Raw genomic sequence first — 26,114 nt, 5'->3', positions numbered from 1 at the left:
TGCCACCCGGGGAGCGGGCCTAAGCCAGCAGGTGGTTATCTCCCAAGGGGTCCCAGACTGTGAGAGGGCACAAGTGGGGCTGAGGAACACCCCCCCCTCCCCCGCCAGTGCACAAATTTTTGTGTACCAGGCCTCTAGTTTAAAATAAAGAAAAATATCTTAATTGAAAAGAGTTTTATGTGAAATAATATAAGTATTTGCTCTACACTGTATTTTATATTCTCAACTCCTCTCAAAGAGATATTAATTGACCCTATGTTCAATGACTGCAGGACTGACTTCTGCCACACCGACCCAGCACTGACTGCCATGGGAGCTGCGATTAGACCCTGCTTTTCTCTCCCGGTCTGCTCCAGGCCGAGGGTTCGGTCTCTGTGAAACCCGGGTCAGTCTTTGCATCGGGCAAGTGGAATCACTGAGGCCTATTTGAGAGTTGCCAAGGCTGGGAGCGTGATCTCAGAACAGTTAAAAACACGTTTGTGAAGGGATGTTAGGGGTTCTCATCTTTTAAAAAGCCCACACGTGTCTGTGCTGCACCAACAGGGTTGCTTTAACACAGAAGCCTCCATCCGCAAGCCCACTGGCTCCAGGAGCGGGCAGGAGGTTGAAAGTGGCCGTGGGTAGATGAGGCCCGTGCCAGGCTACTTAGCAGGTGTCAGCGGCTCAGCTGTCTGAGCCCCAAGCACGGGGAAACAGGCTCTGATGTCACCACCGCGTGGAGGATTTGACAGCAGTGGCAGCGGCTTCAGAGCTTGCTGCTGTTTTGTTTTATTTATATCTCCTTTTCTCTTTAAACCTCTCCAGGTTGGGTGCGTTCGAGAGAGGAGCAGCCTTTGCAGCCTCCTCGGCGGAGAGCAGCCTTCGATCTGGGTTCACACGCAGCCAGACAGAGTGCTGTTTAGAAACACGTGTGGGTTTTGCATTATTTGCGCTATTGCCGATAAAGAGGGTTTTAGATTCTGGCACGTAAATATGTTTCCTGCTTATCCACGAGGGCAGGAGGCCGAGCGCAGCCACAGCACAGCCACAGTTCTTCACTCCTTCACAGGCCTCTGACCAAGGGCGGCGGTGCAGGCGCTTCACACAGGGAGGGGGACGGGGAGCAGGTGGGGCAGCCCTGCTTTTCCCAGATCTTCTGTCTCAGTCCCCATCTTCCGGCTCAGGGTCTGTAGCATCTTCCTCTTGAGGCAATTCAGGCGTCTGGGGGACATGATGTTTATCACACGCTGTTTTCCGTGTGGGTGGTCAGCATGGGGGTGTTCTTGAATCAGGCTTCCTTCGGCATACTTCTCGCTGAGCGCCTTCTGTATACCTTCTGTATACCTGGTGGGCGTCTCCCCTCAGAAAGGGCGCTCCCTGCGTCTGCGGCCAGTAGGTGTGTGTGTGTGTTGTGGGGTGGGGGGGGAGGAGGATGAGGCTGGTTGGCTGCTGCAGTGCCCTCATAGCCAGTGTCAGCGGGTGGGGCAGAGTACCTGGGACCCTGGATTCCCTCTGGGGTTTGCAGAACCTCCCCCTCCCTTTGTTCTCCCATTCTCCGCTGAGGTGGCTGTTGGCAGACGGCAGGACAGATGGATTCGCAATCAGACCTACCGCCCGACTTCCAGGGAGGTTTCCTGACCCCTCTGCGTCCCCTGCTCACCTGAAGTCCCTAAAATAGTCGGGGTGCCCAGTGCTCAGGGGTTCCCGTGAGCTCGTGGAGGTGGGCCCTTGGCCATTGGTTTTTATTTTTTTACTACATTTATCCGTGTGTAGTGATCACACTTCATCTGGAGCAGGGCCGGCTCAAGTGACCTTGCGGAGCGTCTAGGGAGGGGAAGCAGCCGCAGTGCCCGAGGCCACATTCCTGTAGGCAGGCAGCACTGGCCCCTTGGTGCCTGGCCTGTCCTCTTGAGATTGAACCTAGAGGACTACTAAGGAAGCCAGTCCCCAGTTCTGCCCCGCCTCCACCACCGATTGACTGGAGTCTGAGGGCCAGGAGGAGGGACCAAGAGGTCTGCCTTTCAGCCGCTGCCAAGTCACCGCTGCCACTGATGGACCAGCTCCCACTCCCTCAGCTCCCCAGCCTGGCGTGGCCAAGCCTTCGGTCGTTGTGGACGTTACGACCCTGGCTCTTTATTATATAGATGCTCCTTTTCTGGGTTTGGGGGTATAGAGCACTTTCTTTTTTATTTTTTATGATATCAAGTGCTTTATGGAATCTATAAATATCCAGAATGGAGTTCTTGGCCGTTCTCCCAATTTTCCTAGCTAGCCAGCTGCCGAGTAGGACGAGCACTTTAGCCCTCTACAGAGGAGGAAAGGACTTGGGCTCTAGGAGGTCAAGCCCACCACTGCCCAAGTTCCCCCTCCTGACTCCAGGGCATCTTCCCTAGAAGCAAAGGGCAGCCTTAGCACAGCCTACTCCTAGCTCACCATCCATACCAGAAACTGCCCCTTAACACGCCCCCTCACCCGGCTTATCTCAGGGCCCACAGAGGAAACCGTCTCTTTTGAACAAGGCAATAACCATCACATCTCCTGTTTCTAAAATGCCAGTCACACTGTGGAGCTAACACACCTTTAGAAAGGGGCCCAGTGAGGAGCCCAACAGCCTCTCTCTGGAGGTCAGAGTAGCAGTTCTCAACCCGGAGAAGCAGTTCTCAAAGCCGCCGGAGTTTCTGGTGGGTAAGCCTGTTGTTGGGTCGGAGGGGGTGGCAAGCCTGCCTTCCTGTGGGGCCGAGTGTTCCTCCCTGTCTGGCTGGGCCTCACCCGCTAAGGGCAGCCACATAAGGAGGTTCCTGAAGCCCAGGCTCAAGTGAATCAACAATGTCAGGTTTACCGGGCAGTTCTGTTTGGCTGGTAACAGATGCAGGTACGTGCAGGCTGGGGTTAGTGATAACTCACAGTAACAAACACTCTCTACTAATCTAAGTGCTCTAATTAGCTTGGTCACATGCAATCCTTATAGCAACCCTATGAGGTAAGTATTATATCCTCTATTTTACTAAAGAGGAAGCAAGCTCTCAAAACATCAATGCCCGAGGTCACCCATCTAGTAAGGAGCCCTCGCATGAGCCGCATATACACACTCTCTAGCTCTGGCTGCCAGGCTGGTGTGGTTCAGTGGACTGGAGTGTCATCCCGTGCACTGTGCACTGAAGGATGGTGGGTTTGATTCCTGGTTGGGGCACATACCGGAGTTTTGGTTTGATCACTGGTGGGGGGGGAGGGAGATGGGCGGCGCATGTAAGGGAGAAAGCCAATCGATGTTTCTCACATCAATGTTTCTCTCTCTCTACCTCTTCCTCTCTCGAAAAACAATAAAATATTTAAAATAAATAAATAATATAAATAATCACTCTCTAACTGCTTTCCAGCATAAACAACAGTTCCCATGACAGGATCCTGCAAAATAGCCACTTGGAGCCTCCCAGGCATGGAATCCACAGGGAATCTTTTCTCGTTTCCTGTCTCACTGAAAACATTGCTCTGACTTTCAAAGCAGCCCCAGCTGTAACAGTGTGGTACACAGAGTCCTGGGTGGGGGTGGGTGAGGCTATTCACTCCTGGCTCCTACTGTGCACCAAGCACTTGCTCAGCTCTGGGGAACAAAATGAGACAAAATCCCTGTGTTTGTGGGCTTACATTCTAAGCGAGGGAGAGAGATGACAAAATGCAATACATGGGATGCTAGGTAGTTAAGTGATGAGAGGAGTGAGGATGGAGCAGGGGGAACCTGCTTCAGTGAAGGGATGGCACAGGACTGGGCCCCACTTCTGAGCGAGAACAGGGAGAGCAGGGGCAGGCCTTCTGGAGAGAGGCTTGTTGAGGGAGGAGGAGCAGCGCAGAGACTCGCACAGGAAAATGCTGAGCCAGACCTACAGCCGGTCTTGGAAGACAGCTGCGCTGCCCAGGCAGACATGAGAAGGGGGGCCAGCTCGTTAGGTGACACAGTCCTGACGGAAAAAGACCACCAAAACAGAGCAAGGCAGGAGGAGCTGGGCCACCGGCCAGTGAGGAGACCAGCTTTGGGGCCTCACACATGCTTTCCCTTCTGAAGTCAGGGCGTGACGTGAAGTGGCATGGAGGAAGGAGCCTAGGTGGCAAAGAGACTCTAGCTCAGCGGTTCTCAACCTGTGGGTCGCGACCCCTTTGGGGGTCGAACGACCCTTTCACAGGGGTCGCCTAAATACATCCTGCATATCAGATATTTACATTACGATTCATAACAGTAGCAAAATTACAGTTATGAAGTAGCAACGAAATAATTTTATGGTTGGCGGTCACCACAACATGAGGAACTGTATTAAAGGGTCGCGGCATTAGGAAGGTTGAGAACCACTGCTCTAGCTCCTCCCAGAGACCTCCATTCTGACTACACTCCTGTCCAACACTCCCAGGTCCTCTTCCACTCTGGGACTGGCTGGTGTGTTTGTGACCTCATCCTGGCCCAGGGCGGGGATGCTAGACAGGGGATGCTGGGCAGGGGGGTGTTGGGCTGGGGGTACTGAGGGGGAGATGCTGGGCTGAGCTGGGATGCTGGCTGGGGATGGCTCAGGGGGGTGTGGGGGGGCGGATGCTGGGCTGACTGATCTCTACCACAGCAGCATTGCTGGGAAAGCCCCAAGCCTCAGAGAGGCTCTTTTTTGGGTTCTAAGCTTCTTAAAGCACAAAGCCCTTCCTGTAACCACACCAGCCATGTCACCACGGAGCAACCTCGGCCTGCACAGACACACGGAGCAGCTGGCTTTTTCCTGCAGCTCCAGGCCAGAGCGGCATTGCCCTCGGGGCACGGGCTCTGCCTTGGTGATGCTGTTTCCACATGAGCCAGCCCTCCAAAAACAGCCCTGCACCAGCCTTGCAGAAGAGGCAAAAGGAAAACAGTGAAAACCCTGTAGAGGCTTCTCTATCTGATGAAATGCAACTGAAGGTTTTCTTCTTTCTGGTAGGAGATGTGGAATGGAACATGGAGAAGTGCTGGTCTGACTCTCACAAGGTGGCCTAGGTCTTCACCTCAGGGGAGGGGCTACCTTTTCGGAGGAACCTCAGGCAGCCATGCCCACGTTCCCTGGGAGGGGGGCAGAGGGGGGGGGCTTGCGGGGGGAGCTTCCCTTTGGCTTTTGAGCAGAACCAACCGAAAATGGTGCTAATGTCTTGAAAATGGGCACCTCCAGGCCAACCAAGGCCACCTGAGGCAGCTACTGCACCATGCTCCTGACCAGCAACCTAAGCCCTACCCTGTTCCTCACGCCACCTCAAGGAAACAGAAGAACTTCCTTCCTCCTTATACCCCCTGCACCCCCCTGGAGGTAACAGTAGAAAATAAGCCCAAGCTCCGCCACAAGAACTCCCACCCCCTCACCTCCCTCCCTTCCCATCAGACTGAGAGCCACAGCCCACATGGCCCCCTGCTTGCTGCCCTCGCCAACAGCAGCTTCCACAGGCTCCTGCTCACTTGCTCCAGCTGCAGCAGCCCCTGTTCCACTTGAAGTGCACACGCAGGCCTCTGCCAGGCCCACACACTGCCTTCTGCTGGCCGCTCTGTCTCAACCTCCCTCTTCCCATCCTGCCCAGCAGCTCCTTGGTGTCACCTCCTGGGAGAGATTTTCTTTGACCTTCTCATCCAAAGTAGCTCTTAAGTACTCTTAAAAAAAAATCACATCTAGGCTGCTGTGGAGTAGCCTCCACTCTCACAGCTTCACTAATAAACTCACTTTTCACTTTAAACTAAAAAAAAAAAAAAAAGAAGAAAGAAAAAAAAAAGGGCACATCTCCTGGGTCATTTTTCTTCTTGGGATTTCTGATTATCTGACATGGTCTTGTTTATTATTTCTGCCTCCAATATGAATGCAGCCTCCACAAGAACAGGGACCTGCCCAGCTCTTTCCAGCTGTAGCAACAAAACTCTGAGGGCATTAGCATGCACCAGCCAATGGCACAGACATCCGCCAAAGAGCCAGGCTTGATAGATAACAGCCAATCAAGGGGGCAGTCTAGGCCCAAGAAATGCAGGGAACAGAAGGTAAGGCGGGGCAGGCAGGTAAGGAAGCGCAGGCGTGTAGACCTGGAGGTTAAGGGGAGCAGGAAAATGGGATATTGGGGGTGGGGTGGGAGGCACATCCACCTCAGCCTGTGCTGGTGACAAGTCCAGAGCACAGCGAGGCAAACAGATGAGAAAGAGCAGGGTTAATAAGTGGGTGGATCACCCCAGGTTTCCATTCCGGTTACTGAGAGACACAAGTGGACCAGGCCTGTCCTGTTAGATAAGAGGTGACCACTGGGGATCAGAATGTGGGTCAGGCCATCGGAGAAAGAGATCAGTTCACCTCAGAAACAAGAACGGCATTGACTAGGGCGAGTGACACCACTCATGACGCAGATCCACCAAAGTCACGGACAGGCATGGCCCTGCTGGCTGGCCTGGGGGACAGACGCTGTGAGGCTGGCCTGCAGAGGGCTCTGGCTCCAGCTCCTCTCAGGAGTGACAGAGCCGCCCCTGGAAATGCCGGCCACACCCCGAGAATGAATGCTCCCACTATTCCACAGGCTGCTGGGACATCTTCCAGTCACCATTTTTGAATCACTAAATCCCAAAAGTTCAAAAGTCTCTTTTCCAATCACCAAAAAAGGATGGGGACAGGGAGGTACTATTTGAAAAGTTCTGAGGGTTGAGGCCAAGTCAAATTTGACAGACAGCAAGCACGCAGCACCTCCTTCACGCCTCACACTGACCTGGCAGACAGGGAGCGACCTCCCACTCCACAGTGGTTCCTGCCACCAGGGCCCCAGCCAACAGCTGCTATTTGGCAAAGCCAACTGGCTGGCTCCAAAGCCCATACCCCCAACCACTCAGCTCTGGACGTGCTGCTCAGAGGCCCTTCCAGGGGACCAAAAAGCGCAGCACTGGTGCCTCGTGAAGAGGTCTTAATGAACTCAAACGCAAAAACGAGGAGTCTGGAGGACACCAAAAATATCCTGTAGGCAGAAAGACTGACCCCGGGACTGTCCAGAGCAGGGGCTGAGATTTTTGCCCAAGGAGCAGACAGGAAACATGTTAGGCTGTGTCATCTCAGTGGCAGCTATTCAGCTCTGACATTGTACCTCAAAAGCAGATTCAGACAGCACATCAAAAAGGGGCATGCTGTGTTCCAAGACGCTGCCCATGCCTTAGACCAGAGATTCTCAACCGGTGTGCCGCAAGAATTCTTAAAACATGCAGTACCCGACTACTTGGTTGGGGATACTGACCTCTTTCCCCTTAGATTGTCAAATAAGAAAATGACACCAGCCAACACAATAACCACTCGGTATGAATGAATCAACATTATACCTTTTTTTTTCTGTCAGATGGGTAAAAATATATTTTTTAGTGTGCCACAGAATTTTAGTAATTAGTTTATGTGTGCCATGAGATGAAAAAGGTTGAAAATGCTGCCTTAGACCATGGGAGTCCTGAGGAATTATTTAGTCAAGGACAAACCAAACCAGATGAGTGTTTTAGAATGAACTATGGTCACTACTGAAGGATGGAGTCACCATGTTTTACCTGCTCTGTGAAATAAAAACTGGTTTTATCATGGTTCTCAGTTATTACAAACAAATAGGAGAGGTTGTGTTTCTATAAAATCTTAATTGCACAACAGGCAGAGGTCTGAATTTGACCCAAACTCTGCTGCTCTGGGATCTCAAGTCAGGGATTCTAATAAATCAATAATAATCTGGTATCAGCTACTACTGTTTTTCAAACATCTGCCCCAGAGTAAAAACCCACTTATAGCATACTAAGAGTCTCTGATTATACCGATGTGGGAACAGGAAAAGGAAGGGTATTTTTCTGTTTCTATTAAGTGGATTCATTCAAACCTGAGACAGATCCCAGCCATGGCATCAGCTCTTCACTCCTCCAGAGCAGATAGCTAGGCAGTGCTCTGCACCTGGACTGCATTTGTGGGAGAAAAAGAGACTGCAAACCAATGACTCACACCTCCTCTTCCCCACTCCACCAGCTAAACCAGTGGACCATCTTCTAGTCTCTGCATCTCCATGTGACATGTGACATCAATCAACCGCTGACATGACCATGACTGGTGCTGACAAACTGCAGAGGAAGCGCCATCACCAGGATGGCTCTCCAGTTTCCCAGCACTTGATGTGCAATATACCACCTTGTTCAATCCAGCTGTGGGTGCCCAGAACTGGAACCCAGGGACAAGGCTAGGCTGGCAGGTTTTAAAGAACAAGAACCAGTTATTCACTCGAGAACTCCCAGAAAAGATGCTGGCAGACGGTGCTTGCTGTTCCCACCCTAAGTGCAGTGGTTCTCCAAGGTGGGTAGGGGGACTTTGAGCCCCTATATCTGGAGACCTTTTCTTACTGTCACAACTGGGGAGGTGCTACTAGTGTCCAGTGGGTAGAGACACCAGGGATGCTGCTAAACATCCCATAATGCACAAACAGCCCGTCACAACAAAGAATTATACAGCCCAAATGTCACTGATGCCGAGGGAAGAAACCTTGACTTAGGATCCCACCACGTAATGATCCCAATTCTTCAAGCACACAAGCACAGTCCAATTAAATTCTAGAAACTCAGCTCCAGAGACCATTTTGATTGACATGTCAAGCTGATTAGATGACAGAAAACAGTAGTGTGAGTTAAGACTTGCTGATGGCACCTGTGTGGTTGTTTCTTTGTGGGTTTTGTGGAAGAAAAAAGAATTACTTTGCTAAGGGTCATCTGTAAAGGGAAGAAGAACACAAAAATTTCTAAAATTTCTTTGAGCTCCAAAGTCCTATGATTAAAAGGTGGTTGAAATTCTAACAGACTACTCTGGGGGGTTGGTAACTTTCTTTAAAACAAACAAAAACAAAAACATAACATCTCTGGGAGGCTGAAAATCTGAGACCAGATCACTGTCCTTTAGACCAGTGGTTGCCAACCTTTTGGACCTCACGGACCACCGATTGGCAACCGCTGCGTTAGAGCATAGCAGAAGCCTACCCTGTGAAATATTTAGCAGTACACAAGAACCAAAAACAGTCAAAACTGGAGAAACTGAAAGTCTATATTTACCATTCATGTGCTTCCTCCTTCCCATGGAAAACATTTGATAGACTGAGATAAACAGAAGGAGGAAATTACTACCGACTACTCGCCTTTTCTCCCAACATGGAATACACTGAACCAGAAACCTGAAAACAGCATGTGTTTTACTTGTTATACACTGATTACATACTGGTAGTACCAATGGTGACAATCTGCTTTATTTATTTCTTCTGGTGGTTTGCTTAATATACATAGGAAATACAGGATGGGGCAAAAGTAGGTTTATAGTTGTTAGTACGAGAAAACCAGAGTTTATATTTGTATTATTATTTATTAACTAGAAGCCCGGTGCACAAAATTTGTGCACGGGTGGGGTGTCCCTCAGCCCGGCCTGTGCCCTCTTGTAATCCAGGAACCCTTGGGTAGTGTCCTAGGCCTGGCCAGCGATCAGGGCCTATTGGGGCTTTCCTTCCCCTGGCTGCCGGCAGCTGACCCTGGCCCTGCCCCCGCCACTACCACTGCTCACCATTGGTGCAGTGCTGTCCCCCCTCCCTAGTCACCAATCGCCTCCCTCTGCGGGTGACAGGGGTGGGATGTGATCACTTGGCTGGCCTGGGCCTCCCTCTGCGGGGCGATGGTGGGGCCCCCTGACTAATCGCATTGTACCCGCCTTGGCTGGCCTGGCGCCAGTGCGTGTCATAGCATGGTCATCCAGATGGTTGTTCTTCTGTTCAGTTGGTCAATTTGCATATTATGCTTTTATTATTATAGATTATTATAGATTACTAGAGGCCCGGTGCACAAAATTCATGCACAGGGGAGGGGGTCCCTCAGCCCGGCCTGTACCCTCTCCAATCCAGGATCCCTCTCATCATCCGGAACCACTGGCTCCTAACCACTCACCTGCCTGCCTGCCTGACGCCCCTAACTGCTCCCCTGCTGGCCTGATGGGCCTAATTGCTCTCCGCTGCCAGCCTGATCCCCCTAACTGCCTATCTGCTCTCCTTTCCTCTCCGTGCCCTTTGTGATGGCATCCCAGCCAATTTGCATGTCCCTCTGTTATTAGTATAGATTGTATTGTTTTCCATATGAAGAACTGTAAACCTACCTTTGCCTCACCGTGTATTAGAGGAGATCAAAGTCAATGAGTAATTTAAAAATGCGCCCTCTAAAAACAACCTAGTTGTTTTTCAACATAGGCTTTCAAAATAGAATCTTTTATTAATCCATCAGATCAGAAAAAGTGGTATTTTATGTAGACAAATTAAGAGCCAATGCCTACAGACACTGCCAAATCTTAAAGCAGACAATGTGATCAAATAGTAGGCACTGAAAAAGAATTTCCACATTGTATGTTAAAAGGAACCATTTCCTCCTTACCAAAAGAATACATATGCAATATTAAAAGCTAACCAAATTTGCTGGATCCTTTCAAAAAGAAATACACACACATATATATATGTAAAGCTGAACATGATTTCCTGTGTCTGAACCCAGCTTCCACCTGTTGCTGTACATTTCCAGGAATCACATGATTGGGTCCAAGATGGAATACCAATCTTTTTTTTTTTAATATATTTTATTGATTTTTTACAGAGAGGAAGGGAGAGAGATAGAGAGCCAGAAACATCGATGAGAGAGAAACATTGATCAGCTGCCTCCTGCACATCCCCTACTGGGGATGTGCCCGCAACCCAGGTACATGCCCCTGACCAGAATCGAACCCGGGACCCTTCAGTCCGCAAGCCGACGCTCTATCCACTGAGCCAAACCGGTTTCGGCGGAATACCAATCTTTTCCTTCACCCAATCCCATCTCATTTCTCATTTACGTTATATCTCAGGGTCTCAAACCCTGAGGCTGCCGAAGTCTCCATCCAATGACTAGACTTATCACTGAACAATGGGTCACCCCAAGGGAAGTGGCTTCTCTAGAAAACAATGATCCAAATTTTATTTGCAATTTTTGCTTTATACTCATGCTTTTGTAAGTACTTTGCATCTCTATATATCTGTATATTTATAATTATTTGCATATACAAAGTATCAGAAAGATCTGCACTGAAATGTTAATTGTGCTTATTTCCTAGCATAGATTTAGGTGATTTTATTTTTTTCTTACTATATTTTTGCTGGTCTCGGTTTCCACTTTTTCTTTTTCTATATTAAGTGTAACTTTTGGCCAAAGAAAAATAAATAAAATTCTATACGTGTTTTTTTTTGTTTTTTTGTTTTTACTCAACCTCATTTCAAAAAGGATTTACAGTACCTGCCAAAAAAAAAAGCAACAAGTACAAAAAGACTTCTTTTCAAGCTGGGCACTTAGTGACAAGGGCAAGAAACAAGAGTAATAATCTCTGAAGAAGCCAAAGGTTAAAGCTATTAGCCGCAGGCAGCCCTAATGTCTTGCATGCTGGCCAAGGGGAGGCACACAGTGCTCTGTGTTTCTTGGCATCCATGGACCACTCTTCCCCAGCCTCCTTACCTCAATCCACCAGTTCTAATTAAGTTTTGTTTAGGGAAAGATAATGAGAATACTTTTCTACATTTCCTGATCATACTCCCAGATGAGATCATGCAATCCAGAAATGTGTTGAGGGAGGAGGCGCTGGCTGCAAACACAAGCAGGAGAATGGAACTGCCTACCCTATTGCTCCCAGCGCTGAGTGTCAGTGTGTACCAGAGCTGAGACATTCCCAAGGGACACTGCTTAAACTTTTTAAAAGTGTCCCTCTGTGAGCAATTCACTGCCACTAAGGCAATGGCAAGGAACACACTCACTCCACGACAAGACCAAGTCTGAGAGCCTCTGGGGTCCTTTGGAAGCAAAATCACGCTGGGTCAAGCAGCCCCCAAGGTGCAGCACTTACCGTAAGCAGTCATGACCCCGGCATACGGCCCGTCCACCACATTCTTGTTTTCCTCCGCCAGCGCCTTGATGTACCTCTTGCTGAGGTCCAGGATCTGCTCACGCAGCATGGAGCTGCTCTCGGGCTGAGTCCGCTGCTGGATGGTAAAATGCAGGAGCATCATGCCCCAAATAAAACCAAAAGTCACGAGGAAAAAGCCCAGCTTCTGCGAGGACAACTTCCATGGAGTGAAGAGAGCCATTGCTCTCTGGCGACTTCACCTGCCGCTGGCTCTTAAAGCGCAGAAGGGAGGCCCGGGCTCATGGTGGGCTCGGCCGTCTCACTCCGGCTCCTGCGTCTGCCGATTTCCTCTCCTCTCTTCCATCCTGCTGTGGAGGAGGAGAAAAGTTAGCTCAGCGGTCATGGCAAAACACGGTAAAAGAAACCAGAGCCCTGTTTTCACTCAAATTAGCTCTAAAATGAGAACTTCCTTTTTTTTAGTTTGCCGGTTCGGTATGGTATCTTACGGTTCTTGATCTGCAAGCTAAGAGGGGAAATCTGGCAAGGCGACAAAAAGCTGTACAAATACGGAGGAGGAAACGGGCGTCTGAGTGTGTTAACAGGTGTAGCAGGGCTGTTCCAGCCTGGATCAAGTTCAAAACAGGAAGTCTGTTGTGCAAAGTGGGGAGGAGATGGAAGGATATTTGACTGAATGTCAGCAGAAACCTAAGTGGAGGGTGGAGTCCTATCACCGCCCGGCACTTTTGTGCATATGTAAGGTGAGCTTACAAAGTCATTGTTCTATGCTTTGGAGAGGATCAGAGCATGCAGCTGGAGAGGTGAGCAAGAAAGTGGATGCCCCTCAGGGGGAATGGGACAGGGAGGGAAAGAGCCCCCGCATTACTTAGGCATGGCCAGCTTTCATTAGCAACGTCCAGAGATGAGCTTTCTCTCTCGGGGCCACCCGGTGGCCTCTCCCAGGCACCAGCACACAGGCTATGACAGGGGTGATGCCCAGCAGTCTTTCCGTTCTAGCTACCGTGAGTGAAAGCTGCTCGCACTTTTCACTCCCACACTTCGGCACAGGAAGCGTGGGGCACGCGACAGCCTGCTTTCCTGTGGCTGTTTCATTCATATCTGGCAAAATGAGGTTAAAGGGCATAGTTTCCTTTGCTCATCACATAGTGAGGAATACAAGGAGCTGCAGGGGCAGTAAACCAGACCCTGCCTCCCTGTGCCCCCACTCCCACCAGCCCAGCCTGTTCATCCACAGCCCAGAATGGCTCATACATGCTAAAAGGGTTGCGAAAAGCGACTAAGAAGATGTGACAGAAATCCTATGTAGCTCAAAGGCCTAAATGTTTTAGGCCCTAAAACATTTACTATTGGCACTTAACAGAAAATTCTAGGCCAGTGGTTTTCAAAGTGGGGTCTCTAACTCAGCAGCAACAGGAGCAAAGTGAGAAATGCAAATCTCGGGCCCACTGCGGGCCTGCTGAGTCAGCAACGCTGGGGGCAGGCGGAGGGAGACAGCAGCCTGTGCTCCAACAAGTCCTCAGGGTGGTTCTGCTGCTGCTCAAATTCAAGAGCCCCTGATGCAGGCAGAGGGCTGCCCTCATCGTGCCACACCACCACACTGCAACACCAGGTGGCCCGAATTCCATTGGCACTACTGGATCACCGCTGTCAGTTCCTCCATGCCATCGCGCCCTCGGCACTGCTGGTCTGCCATCACCGCAGCCCTGCAGATGCTCGCAGGCTCCTGTCTTCACTGACCTGCTCCCCCACCTGCTGGCCTTGCCCGGTCACACTGACAATCCAGACTTCCCCATTCTTGCAGCCCCACCAGCATCAGACCACCTTCCCCACTGCGCCAGCCTAGGGGGCTCCCTCCTGGTCTGCAGGTTTAGGACACTGTCTGCTGGCCTTGGCTGTTCCTGTGTGCAACCCCAGGGGACCCTCTAAGGGACTCGCCTGCATATTTTCTCAGGGGCACAAGAAAATAGCTGGTGACTAAGTGAAGAGTCATCTGGGCACCATGCCCTTGATTCTGCCCCTCTAAGTGCAGACCAGCTGGACAGCACCTGCCATGGCTGCTTCCTACATCAGTTCCACAAGCAGATGCTGAGCACTCCGGCCACCCACCGGCCCTGGGGACCGAGCAATGAATGGGACAGGGTTCCCGCCCTCGAGGGGCTGATGTCTAGAAGTCATTCAGCTGACTGGGTGCTGCCCCAGGTCCTCTGGAAGTGGCCACACTTCCTTGGCGATAACCCAGGCCAGTGAGTGGATTTCACATCAGGGCTGCAGGGATTTTCCCCAGAGAGTGCAGGAGGTGCTCTACCAAGAAAGACAGTCTGGGGGCCCTACCAAGAAACCCAGATGCTGACAGGAATTACCTGTCCCCATTCAGACAGGAAGTCACTCTGCTTCCTCGATTAATCTCCTGAGGGCACTGCTCAAAGTTGCAGCAAGCAAAGAAAAGGCCAAGGGCCAAAGGCATCAATAGAAGGGGCACTTCTCTGCCGTGGCCTCGGGGCGAGTCGGAATCACCCAGGGGTGCATTCAGGGGGCAAATAGGTGGTCCAGAAACCCAGCCCAGGTCAAATAATTCCAGCTCAGTCATACAAATTTGAAGTGAAAATCCCTATCTCTGAGTTTAGAATGCAGTTCTGGATATTGTGGGCCTAGATTATAAGTGACTATAGAAAGACCAGAAATATTCTTTTCTCCAGTGGCATCTATAGCTTGAAATAACTGCAACTTTGTCAGCACACAAACAGCACACACAGAGAATTAGAATTCATCTACACAATTCCTTTTGAAAGATTGAATTTTTAAAAGACTTTGCAAAACTATTATTCGAGAGGCACCTCTATCATCTATAGTAATAGGAGGCCTTAGTCCTCACCGGAGGGTCGTGGTGTCATGGAAAGACCTAATGATGATCATCAGTAATGACCCCACAATTAATCAAGAGGCCACAGAACAACAGTGATTAAAAAGTGGTCAATCGGGACAAGAATCTGCCTGCTCCGGGCCTTCCAACAGCTGGAGCCTCCAGCCAAGTGGATCTGACAGGCACAGAGAGGACGAGACGTGTATCTCTGAAGCCTTGTTGCCAATAGGAGCGATGACAACCCAGGGCCAAGACTTTGTCCGTTCTCCTCCAGAAAGAAGTTTACAGCGAGTCTGTTCGCAGCAAGTCAAGCTGCCAGATCAGTCGCTGCCACTAGCCACCCTCACACATTTCCTCTATTCCTGTGCTTCCTGAAAGAGCAACGTTCACTTCCTTTCCCCATTGACTCCTCAGCACAATATCTGGCTCCACCTTCCCAAACATGGTCAAAGATCTTTGGCAAGGAAATGTGTCAGTTCTCTTCATTCAAAATATAAAGGCACAGGTAAAGCTGCTCAATATCAATAGCCATTAGAGAAATGCAAACAAAACCACAACGATATGCCAGTTCACACTCATTAGCATGGCTATCATCGAAAAAGACATAAGAACAAGTGTTGAGGATGTTGGTGGGGATGGACAGGGTGCAGCTGGTGTGCAAAGTAGTTTGGCAGTTGCTCAAATGGCTAAGCCCACAGTTCCCATGTTGCCCAGACAACTCTGCTCCTAGGAATCCGCCCATGAAAAATGAAGACATATGTCCACAGTAAAATCTGTGCACTAACGTTCATGGGAGCACTATTCATAATAGATTTTTTTTAAAAATGAAAAACCCAAATGTCCATCAACTGGCAAATGGATAAGCAAAATGTGGTATAGTCATACAATGGAATATTGTCAATAAAAGGGAATGAAGTACTGATACCATGCTACAACACGGATGATCCCTGAAAACATTATGGGAAGTGAAAAAAGGCAGTCACAAAAGAGCACGCTTGACTCCATTTATATGAAACTAGAGGCCTGATGCATGAAATTCGTGCACAGGTGCGGTCCCTAGGCCTGGCAGGGGATCAAAGTGTGAGCGGCTGGCATGGAAGGGCAGGTCCCAGCTGACCTCTGGGCCCTGGGCAGCACCTGGGCCTCCGGGCCCCCATCGCCCTGAGTCATGGCACCCGAGTCCCCACGTGGAGATGCAGTGAGTGCGGCCAGGAGCAGCATGGGCTTCTGGGCAGCCCAGCAGCGCTGCACGGAAGCCAGACAGGCACCAGCTCTCTCCTGGCCGGCCTCGCAGACCGGCTCCTGCGCGAACCCACAGGGAGCCCGAACCCACAGGGAGCCCAACCGGTCCCTGCGGTCCGGGTGGCTGCCCCCCAGCTCACCCGAATAAGGCTGCTTGGGTGTGGGGCGGGCTCCTCACGGGCACCCGGCACCTGAGTGTGGGGGCTTCCCCGGTGCGTGAGCCCTGGTGTCCAGGGGGAGAGTAGCAGAGGGAGTGAAAGGAAGCTCGGTGGACACCCCACATTCTCACCGTACCTCCATAACCATCACTCCCGCCCCCAGGTAGCCGGTGAGAGGTCGCAGCCCCCTGCCTGGGTGCCACAGGAGGTTGGTCACCACCACCCACCCCCAGTTCCCCGTCCCAGCCCAGGGCCCAGCCCCGATCAGGCAATCAGGGCCTGCCAGCCACTGGTCATCATCTGCAGGGCAATCGGTTGGGGCCAGGCCCCCTCCATCCCTCAGCGCCTGGAAGCCAGGCGGGGTCCCTATCCCCCACCGCCACCGCTGGTCACTGTCTGTGGGGCCATCAGGCCCCCGCTCGCACCTGCCTTGGCCTGGGACCATCTGCTCACCTGCTCCACTATCCTGCCATGGTCTCAATCTCATTGGGGCCCATAGGGGTCGGCAGCGCCTCCACTGCCAGCTCCATATTGCCAACACCCACCATGTTCCATGCCGCCCCCTGGTGGTCAGCACACATCATAGCCAGTGGTGGAACTCCTGGTCAAACAATTTGCATATTAGGCTTTTATTATATAGGATGTCAAGAACAGGCAAACCCACAGAGACAGCAAGTACAATAGCAGTAGTTTAGGACTCGGGGGTGGGGTACTGGGAGGTGACAGTTAAGGCATGTGGGGTTTATTTTGGGGGTAAAGAAAATGGTCTGAAATGTGTGGTGATGGATGCATAATTCTGTGAATATATTAAAAATCATTGAATTACACACTTGAAGTGAGAGAACTCTATATGAATCAAATCTCAATAAAGCTGTTATGAGAGAGAGTGAGAGCGAAAGAGAGAGCCCACCTCGAAGTTGGGGGTGGAGGAGGAGCTATACTTGGAGAAGTATAGAGAAGCCTCCTGGGCCCAACAAAGACCCTACCCCCCATTCCCCACAGCATAGCCACAGCCTGGCTGTACCATTACTAAGGGTAGACCACAGGCCTTGCAACAGAAGGAACTGACATAGAGAATTTGCCACCAGCTCAACAGACATAGCTGCTCCTACAAGCTCAGACACAGCTGCTCCTACAAGCTCTGGAACAACCTCAGAGGCCGCCATCAGACAGCTCCTGCCTGCCTTATGCCAATTTCTCAAACCTCCCGACAACACCCTCAAAATAGCCCAGTTCCAAGGGAGTGAAAACCAGACTGATGATGCAGTTCCTTCAGGTGCCCATCCAAGGCCCAGTTTTTATATTGGAACCTGTGTCTTCAGGGAATGCATGCAGTGGGAAATGCCTGTTCCTTTAGGTCACAGTGGTTCTCAACCTTCTGGCCCTTTAAATACAGTTCCTCATGTTGTGACCCAACCATAAAATTATTTTCGTTGCTACTTCACAACTGTAATGTTGCTACTGTTATGAATCGTAATGTAAATATCTGATATGCAGAATGGTCTTAGGCGACCCCTGTGGAAGGGTCGTTCGACCGCCAAAGGGGTCGAGACCCACAGGTTGAGAACCGCTGCTTTAGGAGCAATGCTAACCCCAACCACACAGATTTGACCTTTTCCAATAGCCTCACAGGGCAGATGCGTCACCGCTGCTGATCCAACATTCACATGGGACAGTACTGCTCCACCTTAGCGCACCTCTTCTGTCCTGACCATGCACCACTCGAACTACTTCACACCTGTCTTCTCCTCATCCCAAGTCTGCTCTGCTCATCCTGCTATGGTGGGAACCCCACCCTCTCACAGCTGGACTCCGCCTTCTGCATGGAGCATCCCAGACAGGGGAGAGCCTGTCCTCCTGGTGCCCTCACTGCAGGCTGCTCTGGGTAGCTTCTTACCTTAATTAATCTCTCCTATGGGGGCTGTAAACACCCCAAAGACAGGCACTGCCAGGAGCGGCCACACCTTGCTCACAGTGGATGTATTTAAGTGTTTGCCAGAGGAAAAGACCCGATGGTGGAAATGAGATGAACACAAATAAGCGATGACCTCCAAGGCCTCATTCTGGTGTGAACCACAAAGAACCTGGCTCTCTGAGACTATCTGCACCTTACCCGTTGCAAGCCCTAACCCTAAGATCTCACCACACAGCAGTGAAAAATCACTGTGCCCTTAAACAGATGGGCTTAACTGAAGTGGTTATGGTGGTAGGACAGGTATTAAAAGAAAAAAAGGAGAAGGGAAAATCTCCAGAAAAAATTCTAGCAGAGGCAGTGATTGAAGGAACAAAAATGCCCAAGACAGAGAATGGGAGGAGAAACCAGTGGGGAGATCTTCATGGAGGCTGCTCCTTTCATCCTTGATCACCCAAGATAATCAGAGGAAGACTAAAGGGAGGTAAGAAGAAGCTGAAAGAATCCCTGCACCCAAGACCTGGAAACCTCTACAGCTTATTCCACCCCACGTCAAAGCTTCATCCTCTGACGAACTCTACAGCTTTTCTCTATAAACAGAAATAGCATATTCTAGGTGAGAGCAGCCTATTCTCTTTAGAACTTGCAGAACGAGTCTTATTTTGAGTCACTAGCTGAAAGACACTCACTAAAACAACACACCTTTGGTATTCTTAGGAAGGCTTTTTTTTAAAAAATTCAGTTTTTATCCTGGTTTTATTATAAGCCCCATAAACAGCTGGCAGACCTGGTCTTATATAGGAGTAATGGCCTGTGTTGTGGAGAGGCCTTTAATGTCTGTGTTTTGATATATATAAATATATTTATATGAATATTATATATATATATTTATTTATTTTAATCCTCACCCAAGGATATTTTTTCCATTGCTTTTTAGAGAGAGTGGAAGGGGGGAAAGAGAGAGAAGAGAGAGAGAGAGAGAGAGAGAGAGAGAGAGAGAGAGAGAGTCATTGATGTGAGAGACACATCGATGGGTTGCCTCCCCCATGAGCCCCAACTGGAGCTGGGGATCGACCTACAACCCAGGTAGGTGCCCTTGACAGGGGATTGAACCCAAGACCCTTTGGTGCTCAGGCTGAGGCTCTAACCACTGAGAAACACCCGCCAGGGCTTAATGGGTTTTTGAATGGCCCAGTCTCTTTTACATGTGAAGTGATCAAACCCCAGCAGGCCTATGTCCAGAGAGTTCATTCATTAGGCTACACTTGCATTCCTAGTGTGGGCAGGATAGGAACCCGCCCCCCTGGAGTGGGTATTTCCTCACATGTACAAGTCCACTGCGTGTGGTTCAGGGCTCCACATCTGGTGTCAAGAGCAAAACAAATGTTCAAATACTGTATTCAGGCTAATGACTCCTTTTCCAGAACAGGCCCTCCTTCCTGCTCTCTGCCCCCTCCCAGCCAACCTCTGGCAACTTCATGTATGGCCATCTCCACTAGAGGGCACAAGGGGGAGGGAAAACAGAAAGGAAGGTTTGGCGCTTTCATTCTGACTTGGCCTCTTGGGTGTGCACGTTACTGGCAGGTGGACAACGGAGAGAGGAAACAAAGGAGAAGGAAGCTGTGCTGCTGGATCAGATCTGAGCTTCACATGCCCTGTCAGTTTCATTCGCAAGGCCTACAGGTTCTTCACAGTTGACAGAATTTCCCATCAACAAAAAATGAAACCGCAGCAACTCCAAGAATTCTGAAAACACTAAACAAAAACAAAAAGCATAGGTCCCTAAAAAATGAAATAAACCCATTTAACCCAGGTTTCTCAATCCTTGACACAACTGCCCTCTGAAGCCAGATAATTCTTACTAGTATTTGCAGGGCTGGCCTCTGCACTGAGGAACAGTAAGCAGCATCCGTCCTCTAGCCACTAGATGCCATGAGAACCTTCCACTCCCAACCGTGACAATCAAAACTGTCTTCAGACATGGCCAAATGTCCCCTGCAGGATAAAAGCGCCGGGTTGAGAACCACTGTCTTTACCAATTGGTAGAACCTACCCCACAGGAAGGGGTTCACAGAAGGCCAGCCCTCGGGACTAGCCTGCAGAACACGAAGGTGAACTCAGGAGTCAACCAAAGGCCTGAAGACAAGTGGGCACTGAGCCCTGTGCTAAAACCAGAGGCCACAGAGAGATGAGAGGGGCCCATTCCTGGTGCTGTCTCAAGATGACTGACAGATGAGTCTTAGTTTCTCCCACATCCTTCAGTGACAGCACTACCTTGGCACCAGCCAAGGAGCTCATTCCCAGGCTGGCTGTGCCCATTTACTAATGAGTACGGAGCATCGGGGCTTTGTTCCACCAAGATCCTCGTCCATAAAACCAACAGGCACAGATAAGGCTTTGGGAAGACCAAACCTGGATGATGCTACATCAAGCAGTCTGAACAGGGAAAGGGCTGTCACCTGGCTCCCAGCCCAGGAAACCATAGACATGCATCATGACAGGTCGATAATGACTCGGAGGAAGAAAGGAGTAGCCTATGAAAGCTCACAGAGTGTGTAAATTTGCTAGGTGGAGCTCGGCAGTGCTGAATGAAGAAAATGCTCAAAAGATTTGCTTTCATTCAGAGCCAAAGGACGGTAAAGCCACAAAGAAAATGTCATGGTACGTATAAAATGCACTTTTTTCTCGGATGATTTCTGGCAACTCCATCTAGAAAATACCCACGCGTGATAACAGGCCCAAAATGGCCCCAGCAATCGAAAAAACCACCGTCACAAAAACTATCAAAATTATCTTTAAAAGTGGGGTAATGCCCTCAAGATAAAGCTCATTATTCAACAAATGCTCCCAGAACCTCACAAGCCAGTCACCCCAGCCCTGGACCCCTCTCCTCCACCTGCAGAGGGACAAGCTGGGTGCTGGCCTGTCGGCAGAAATGGGACAGCCCTCCAGGCACCTGATGTCATACAGCACCAGGTTCAAATCTTTTTTTTAATTAGCTGATGTGACAAAGTGCGAACATATGCATGTACATACACACACAATCTGAGGTGGCTACTCAAAGGCTGATCACATCTAAACCTTGTAATGAATTTCCATCTCTTCTAAAACGGTGACAGTAATTGCACATGGAGCTCAAGGCCCCAAGCTTTGGCAGATCCTGGGTCGTAATGCCCCAGCTCTAAATTTTCTTAGGGAAGGACTCAACTATTGAATGCTGGTGGATAAACTCACTTGCCTACCAATTTATAAACCCAGGTCAACTCTCATAAATATTGCAAATATCTTGGGTCAGCCTGACTGGGATCTGGTCACAAGCCCTTGGATTACAAAACTGTTGAATTAAGTCAAACGACCACGGAGCACCTCAGAAGAGTTTTCTGCCCTCCAAGTTAAGGAGTGCCTAAACCAGGGCCTTTCCACCTGATGCACTTCAGAATCACCTGGGCTCCTTTTTAAAAAATATAAATGCCCAGGTCTTATGCCGGAAGATTCTGATTCACTTCATTTGAAGTGTGGCCCAAGCAGGGGTATTCTTATTTATAAGCTGCCTAGGTGATTTTAATGCACAGCTAGAGATGAGAACTAATACATCCAAGAACTAATATTCCTTGTACCAACTCTATGGGTCCTATCTAGTAAGACCCAAAATGGGATCTATTCCAATATTTCACTTAAACTTTCTGCTCTCCACAATGTAGATCCACTGGCTTACAAGACAAGCCATCAGCAAGGTACACTGGATTTCTCCTTAAAGAATCGCGAGCTGGTCTTCCCAGGCTAGTGCCCAAGGGGTCCTGCCCAAGGAGGCAGCTTTTCAGGAAGAGCTCATCCACCTCGAAGCCCTGTGAGATCACCACCCTGCCCAGGAAGACTTGTGGAGGATCACACGGGACTGTTAGGGCTTTTATTAACGTCTTCTTGGTATTGACTCCAAAAATGAGCAATTGTTTGAGGCTACCCTAATGGCCTCAATGTCTACCCACACTTCTAGCACCCAGCACCTCTTTAGCATTGCTACACAAAATCTGGTCTGTGAACCGACAGCATTGAGATGACCGGGTAGACTGTTAGAAAAGCAAATCTCAGACCCAACCCCAGAACTGGTGTTTATAACAAGATCCCCAGGTATTTGTTTGCACATTAAAACTCTACTGCTTTTTATATTTTTATCCAGGTTAGTAAGAATAAGGGCAAATCAGATGGTAATTTCCAGTGCGGGATGATGGAGAATATGGCGTAGCTCCCTCCTTTTTGCAATGTGCACAGAACTTAGTTGCGGTAGCACTTTTGAGTGAGATGGATGCAGGGCAGTAGAACCAGTTGTCTTACGGACAATCCTAGTTACTGTAAAATGCATCCAGCTGAGATATGAATTATGCATGCAGACAGCATGGTTTTATCACTGTCAACTAGGACTGCGTCTAAGAAAACCTGGCCGTGCTTTCTAGGTTAAAGGTTTTAATCCTATATGCTAAAATCAAAGACACGATTTGGATGCACAACTTTTAACTCTGTTAAAAGCAAATTACTCCATGCAGCTGCCCACCATACACTCTACACTGCTCCGTTAGATGTTATCAGGGTTTTACTGAGTTTTTGTTGTTTTAAAATTGCTGAAGTGCTCTAAAGAACAGAATTTAGTTGTGGTATCACCTGCTTAACAATCACTACTACTTTCCCAGTTGACTTCAAAGTGGAACAGCCTTCAACTGAGTAAGCATCAATCAGCATTAGGTGTCTTAATTTTGTATAACATGACGTCAACCAATAAGGTTTCTGGACATGCCTCTAATTCTGTTATCTTCCCAGGCACATCAAAACTTTATGGCCATTGAGAGCTTTCAAAGCTTTGCTGAAATAAACTATATTTGGAGAATATGTAAGGGATACAAAATCCAAAATCCATCCATTGTTCTAGGATGACTTTGGCCAAACCTTTTGTGACAAATGAGCTCATATATCAGTCTCTCTCTCTCTCTCTCTCTCTCTCACCCATTACAAACTTTTAAATGATTTCTTAATGTTTATATATGATAGATTAAAGTAAAATTATATTTCATTTTTGAAACAAGATATTAAAGTTTATGAAGTTCATTCATTTTGATAATGTTCAAAATGATCAATGAAAAATTACTTTTTGTCCATTTATCCTCTGACATACAGAATTTAATTCTGTGGGGAAAAGGATGATTGGTCAACAAAATCAATTCCAAAATTACATCTTCATAGTATACAACTGGTGTAGAGACCAAATGTATATTCAAAACCAGACAGTAATCTGATTCCCAGCCCTGGCATCAAAACTAGACAAGACACTGCCCAACATTTGGATTTCTTGCATCTGAATTTAAAAAGAAACCAATGGTTTATAAGAGAGGACTCCTTACTTACTACCTGGACATGCTTTCATGCAGAATGTGTGCTCCATTCTCAGGAAGAAACCCCAGAGTGACTGTTCCTGCTCCTGCATCAGAGCACTCATGGGCCATGTGGGGAAGAGTGACAGCATCTAAGCTGGTGAGGGGGGGCTGCTGAGTTTCCTGCCCCCGCATGTTAAGGGGACAGAGCTTCCCTACCCTACGGGGGCACCCACACTGCCTGGCCCCGATCTGGGCAGATGTGTGGATTCCATCTGGGGCGGGTCAGAAAGACACATCTTCCCACTCAGTCTTACTCTAATAAAGCTGCCCATGTGCTTCAATCTCCATCTGCCTTCCTCTGTTTCCTCTAGTGCAGGGGCCAGAAGGGAGGAAGGGGGTGATTAACTGGCATCTCCAAACCCCATAAGTTTATTTTTATATTTTTTCTGTTTTGTTTCTAAATACTCTCAGGAAAAAACAGGTGGTTTGCGGGAGCGATTTTGAAAGCCTTTCTCCACAAATAACACATTGCAGGTGTCTGAATCTTTAATCCTAATAGATTAAAGAGAAACATTAGTATATACCAGTCATAATATTTTCTCTTTCTAAATACTAATTAAAAAAAGATACTGTAAGACATGCCAAAAGAATTCTGATCAGATAAATGCAACTATGGCTAGAGGGAAAATAATCTGGAAAATGACGGAACTATCAGCATAATGCTCAATAATTCTATTTTGACCTGAATGTTCCTAATGCATCCTGTCTTTAACCAACAGTCCATTAGAGATATAAATAAATATTTTCATTATAACATGTCATCTTCATGGGCTGCTATGCAGAGCACTCTTCTGAATGTCACTAACCACAATCTAAGGTTGACGGATGCTGGCAGGCTTTCATGCTCTTCTGCCTTGAAGGGGGATCAGAGATTGAGATCATATATGTCAATGCATATTGTATTTAATGACCCTCAAAACTAGAAATTGGAAAACAGACATCACTGTCATTCACAATAAAAGCTCAGGACACCCTCAAGCTTCACCCACTGGGAACCGCCAGGTGGGAACCTCCACACTAGATATTTCTAACCCCTGGATCTGGCCTGGCCCTGAACCACATGTCTTAAAAGAAATCTTCAGAGAAATGCATTTTTAACCTAAAAGAGAAAGCAGTGAAGAAGGAAGGAAGGAAGGAAGGAAGGAAGGAAGGAAGGAAGGAAGGGAGGAAGGAAAGAAGGAAATGGCCAGGTGAACCATGTCGCTGGGTTTACCATAAACCTGGCAAAGGTTTTGCTCATTAGACTTCATGTATCCAGGAGGACCTAGAGACAAAACTTACTTTTCTTTCACCATAGCCATCAAGAATATTCATCTGCCCCTGGCTGCTTTGGCTCAGTGGATAGAGTGTAGGCCTGTGGACTCAAGGGTCCAGGGTTCAATTCCAGTTGGGGACACATACTCGGATTGCGGGCTCGATCCCCACTGTGGGGGAGGGGGGGGTCATGCAGGGGGCTGCCGATCAATCATTCACTCTCATCTTGATGTTTCTAACTCTCTCTCCCTCTCCCTTCCTCTCTGAAATCAATAAAATTATATTTAAAAAAATAAAGAAAGAATATTCATTTGAGCATCTGAATACCTGGCCAGGGTTTACTCATTGACACAGCAGAATATAAATGACAGTGCTTCTCTCTTCCAGAGAGTTGCCAGGTAAAGCTCATGGCCCAGATCAGAGTCCACTCCCAAGAAGTACCCTGGTATCTACTTTGAGTTTGAACTTCATTCCTGACTCTTACTTTCCTATTCTGATTTTCTCCTTGCCTCATTTTCTTTCCTTATTTTTAAATGTATTTTTATCCTCTGTAATATATGTTTAATCCTTTTTGGAACACATGGTAATAAGAAGGTAAGCAAAACAAAAAGGAATAAGACAGTTTGGGAAAGGAAAATAGTGGCCCTCCAAATAAGTCACTGTCCCCACTCCCAGCACCTGTTACACTACATGGCAACAGGGAACTCAGGTATCAGACGGAATTAATGGCTGCTAATCAGCTGGGCTGCAGGTAATCACAGGGTCCTTAAAAGTTGAAACAGGAGGCAGAAGGGATGTCAGAGGATACAGTAGTCTCTCCTCAAGAACTCTCAGACTATTTTTTCTTTTCTTTTTTTTCAATTACAGCTTGAATTCAGTATTATTTTGTATTGGTTTCAGGTATACAGCATAGTGGTCCAAGCATGTCAAACTTGCAACTGCTAAGATTTCATTCTTTTTTATGGCCAAGTAATATTCCATTGTACATATGTATTATTTCTTCTTTCCCCAATTGTCTACTGATGTAGTAGTGCGTGAATCCAAATTGGCAGGCAGCCGGGAGGAATCCGAGCCCAAGCCCAGGCAGGGTGCCTTGCCGCTCCTGCTCATCCTGGCCCCACTGTGCCTGCCACCGCTCAGTAAGTTTACTGAGTGGCTCTCCCGCTGTGGGAGCACACTGACCACCAGGGGGCAGCTCCTGCATTGAGTGTTTGCCCCCTGGCAGTCAGTGCGCATCACAGCAACTGGTCAAACGGTCGACTGGTCGAATGGTTGACTGATCCCTTAGGGCAGCGGTTCTCAACCTGTGGGTCGCAACCCCTTTGGCGGTCGAACGACCCTTTCACAGGGGTC

At 48.8% G+C, this 26,114-nt stretch overlaps 1 protein-coding gene across 2 annotated transcripts in view; it reads right to left on the bottom strand.

Annotated features, from left to right (window-relative positions):
• The window catches only part of MGAT5 (mannosyl (alpha-1,6-)-glycoprotein beta-1,6-N-acetyl-glucosaminyltransferase), a 302,502-nt gene that overhangs the window by 205,789 nt on the left and 70,599 nt on the right, over positions 1-26,114 (bottom strand). For both annotated transcript variants that reach the window (XM_005868854.2, XM_005868853.2), the window contains one exon: positions 11,895-12,262. In XM_005868854.2, coding sequence (XP_005868916.1) covers positions 11,895-12,135 — 241 coding nt within the window. In that variant the 5' untranslated portion in view covers positions 12,136-12,262. The remainder of the gene's footprint in view (positions 1-11,894; positions 12,263-26,114) is intronic.

The sequence above is a fragment of the Myotis brandtii genome, unplaced genomic scaffold (assembly GCF_000412655.1).
Source record: "Myotis brandtii unplaced genomic scaffold, ASM41265v1 scaffold278, whole genome shotgun sequence".
Classification (NCBI taxonomy): Eukaryota; Metazoa; Chordata; class Mammalia; order Chiroptera; family Vespertilionidae; genus Myotis; species Myotis brandtii.
The sequence above is the reverse complement of the archived record's forward strand: the minus strand, read 5'-3'. Positions and strand labels throughout refer to the sequence as shown.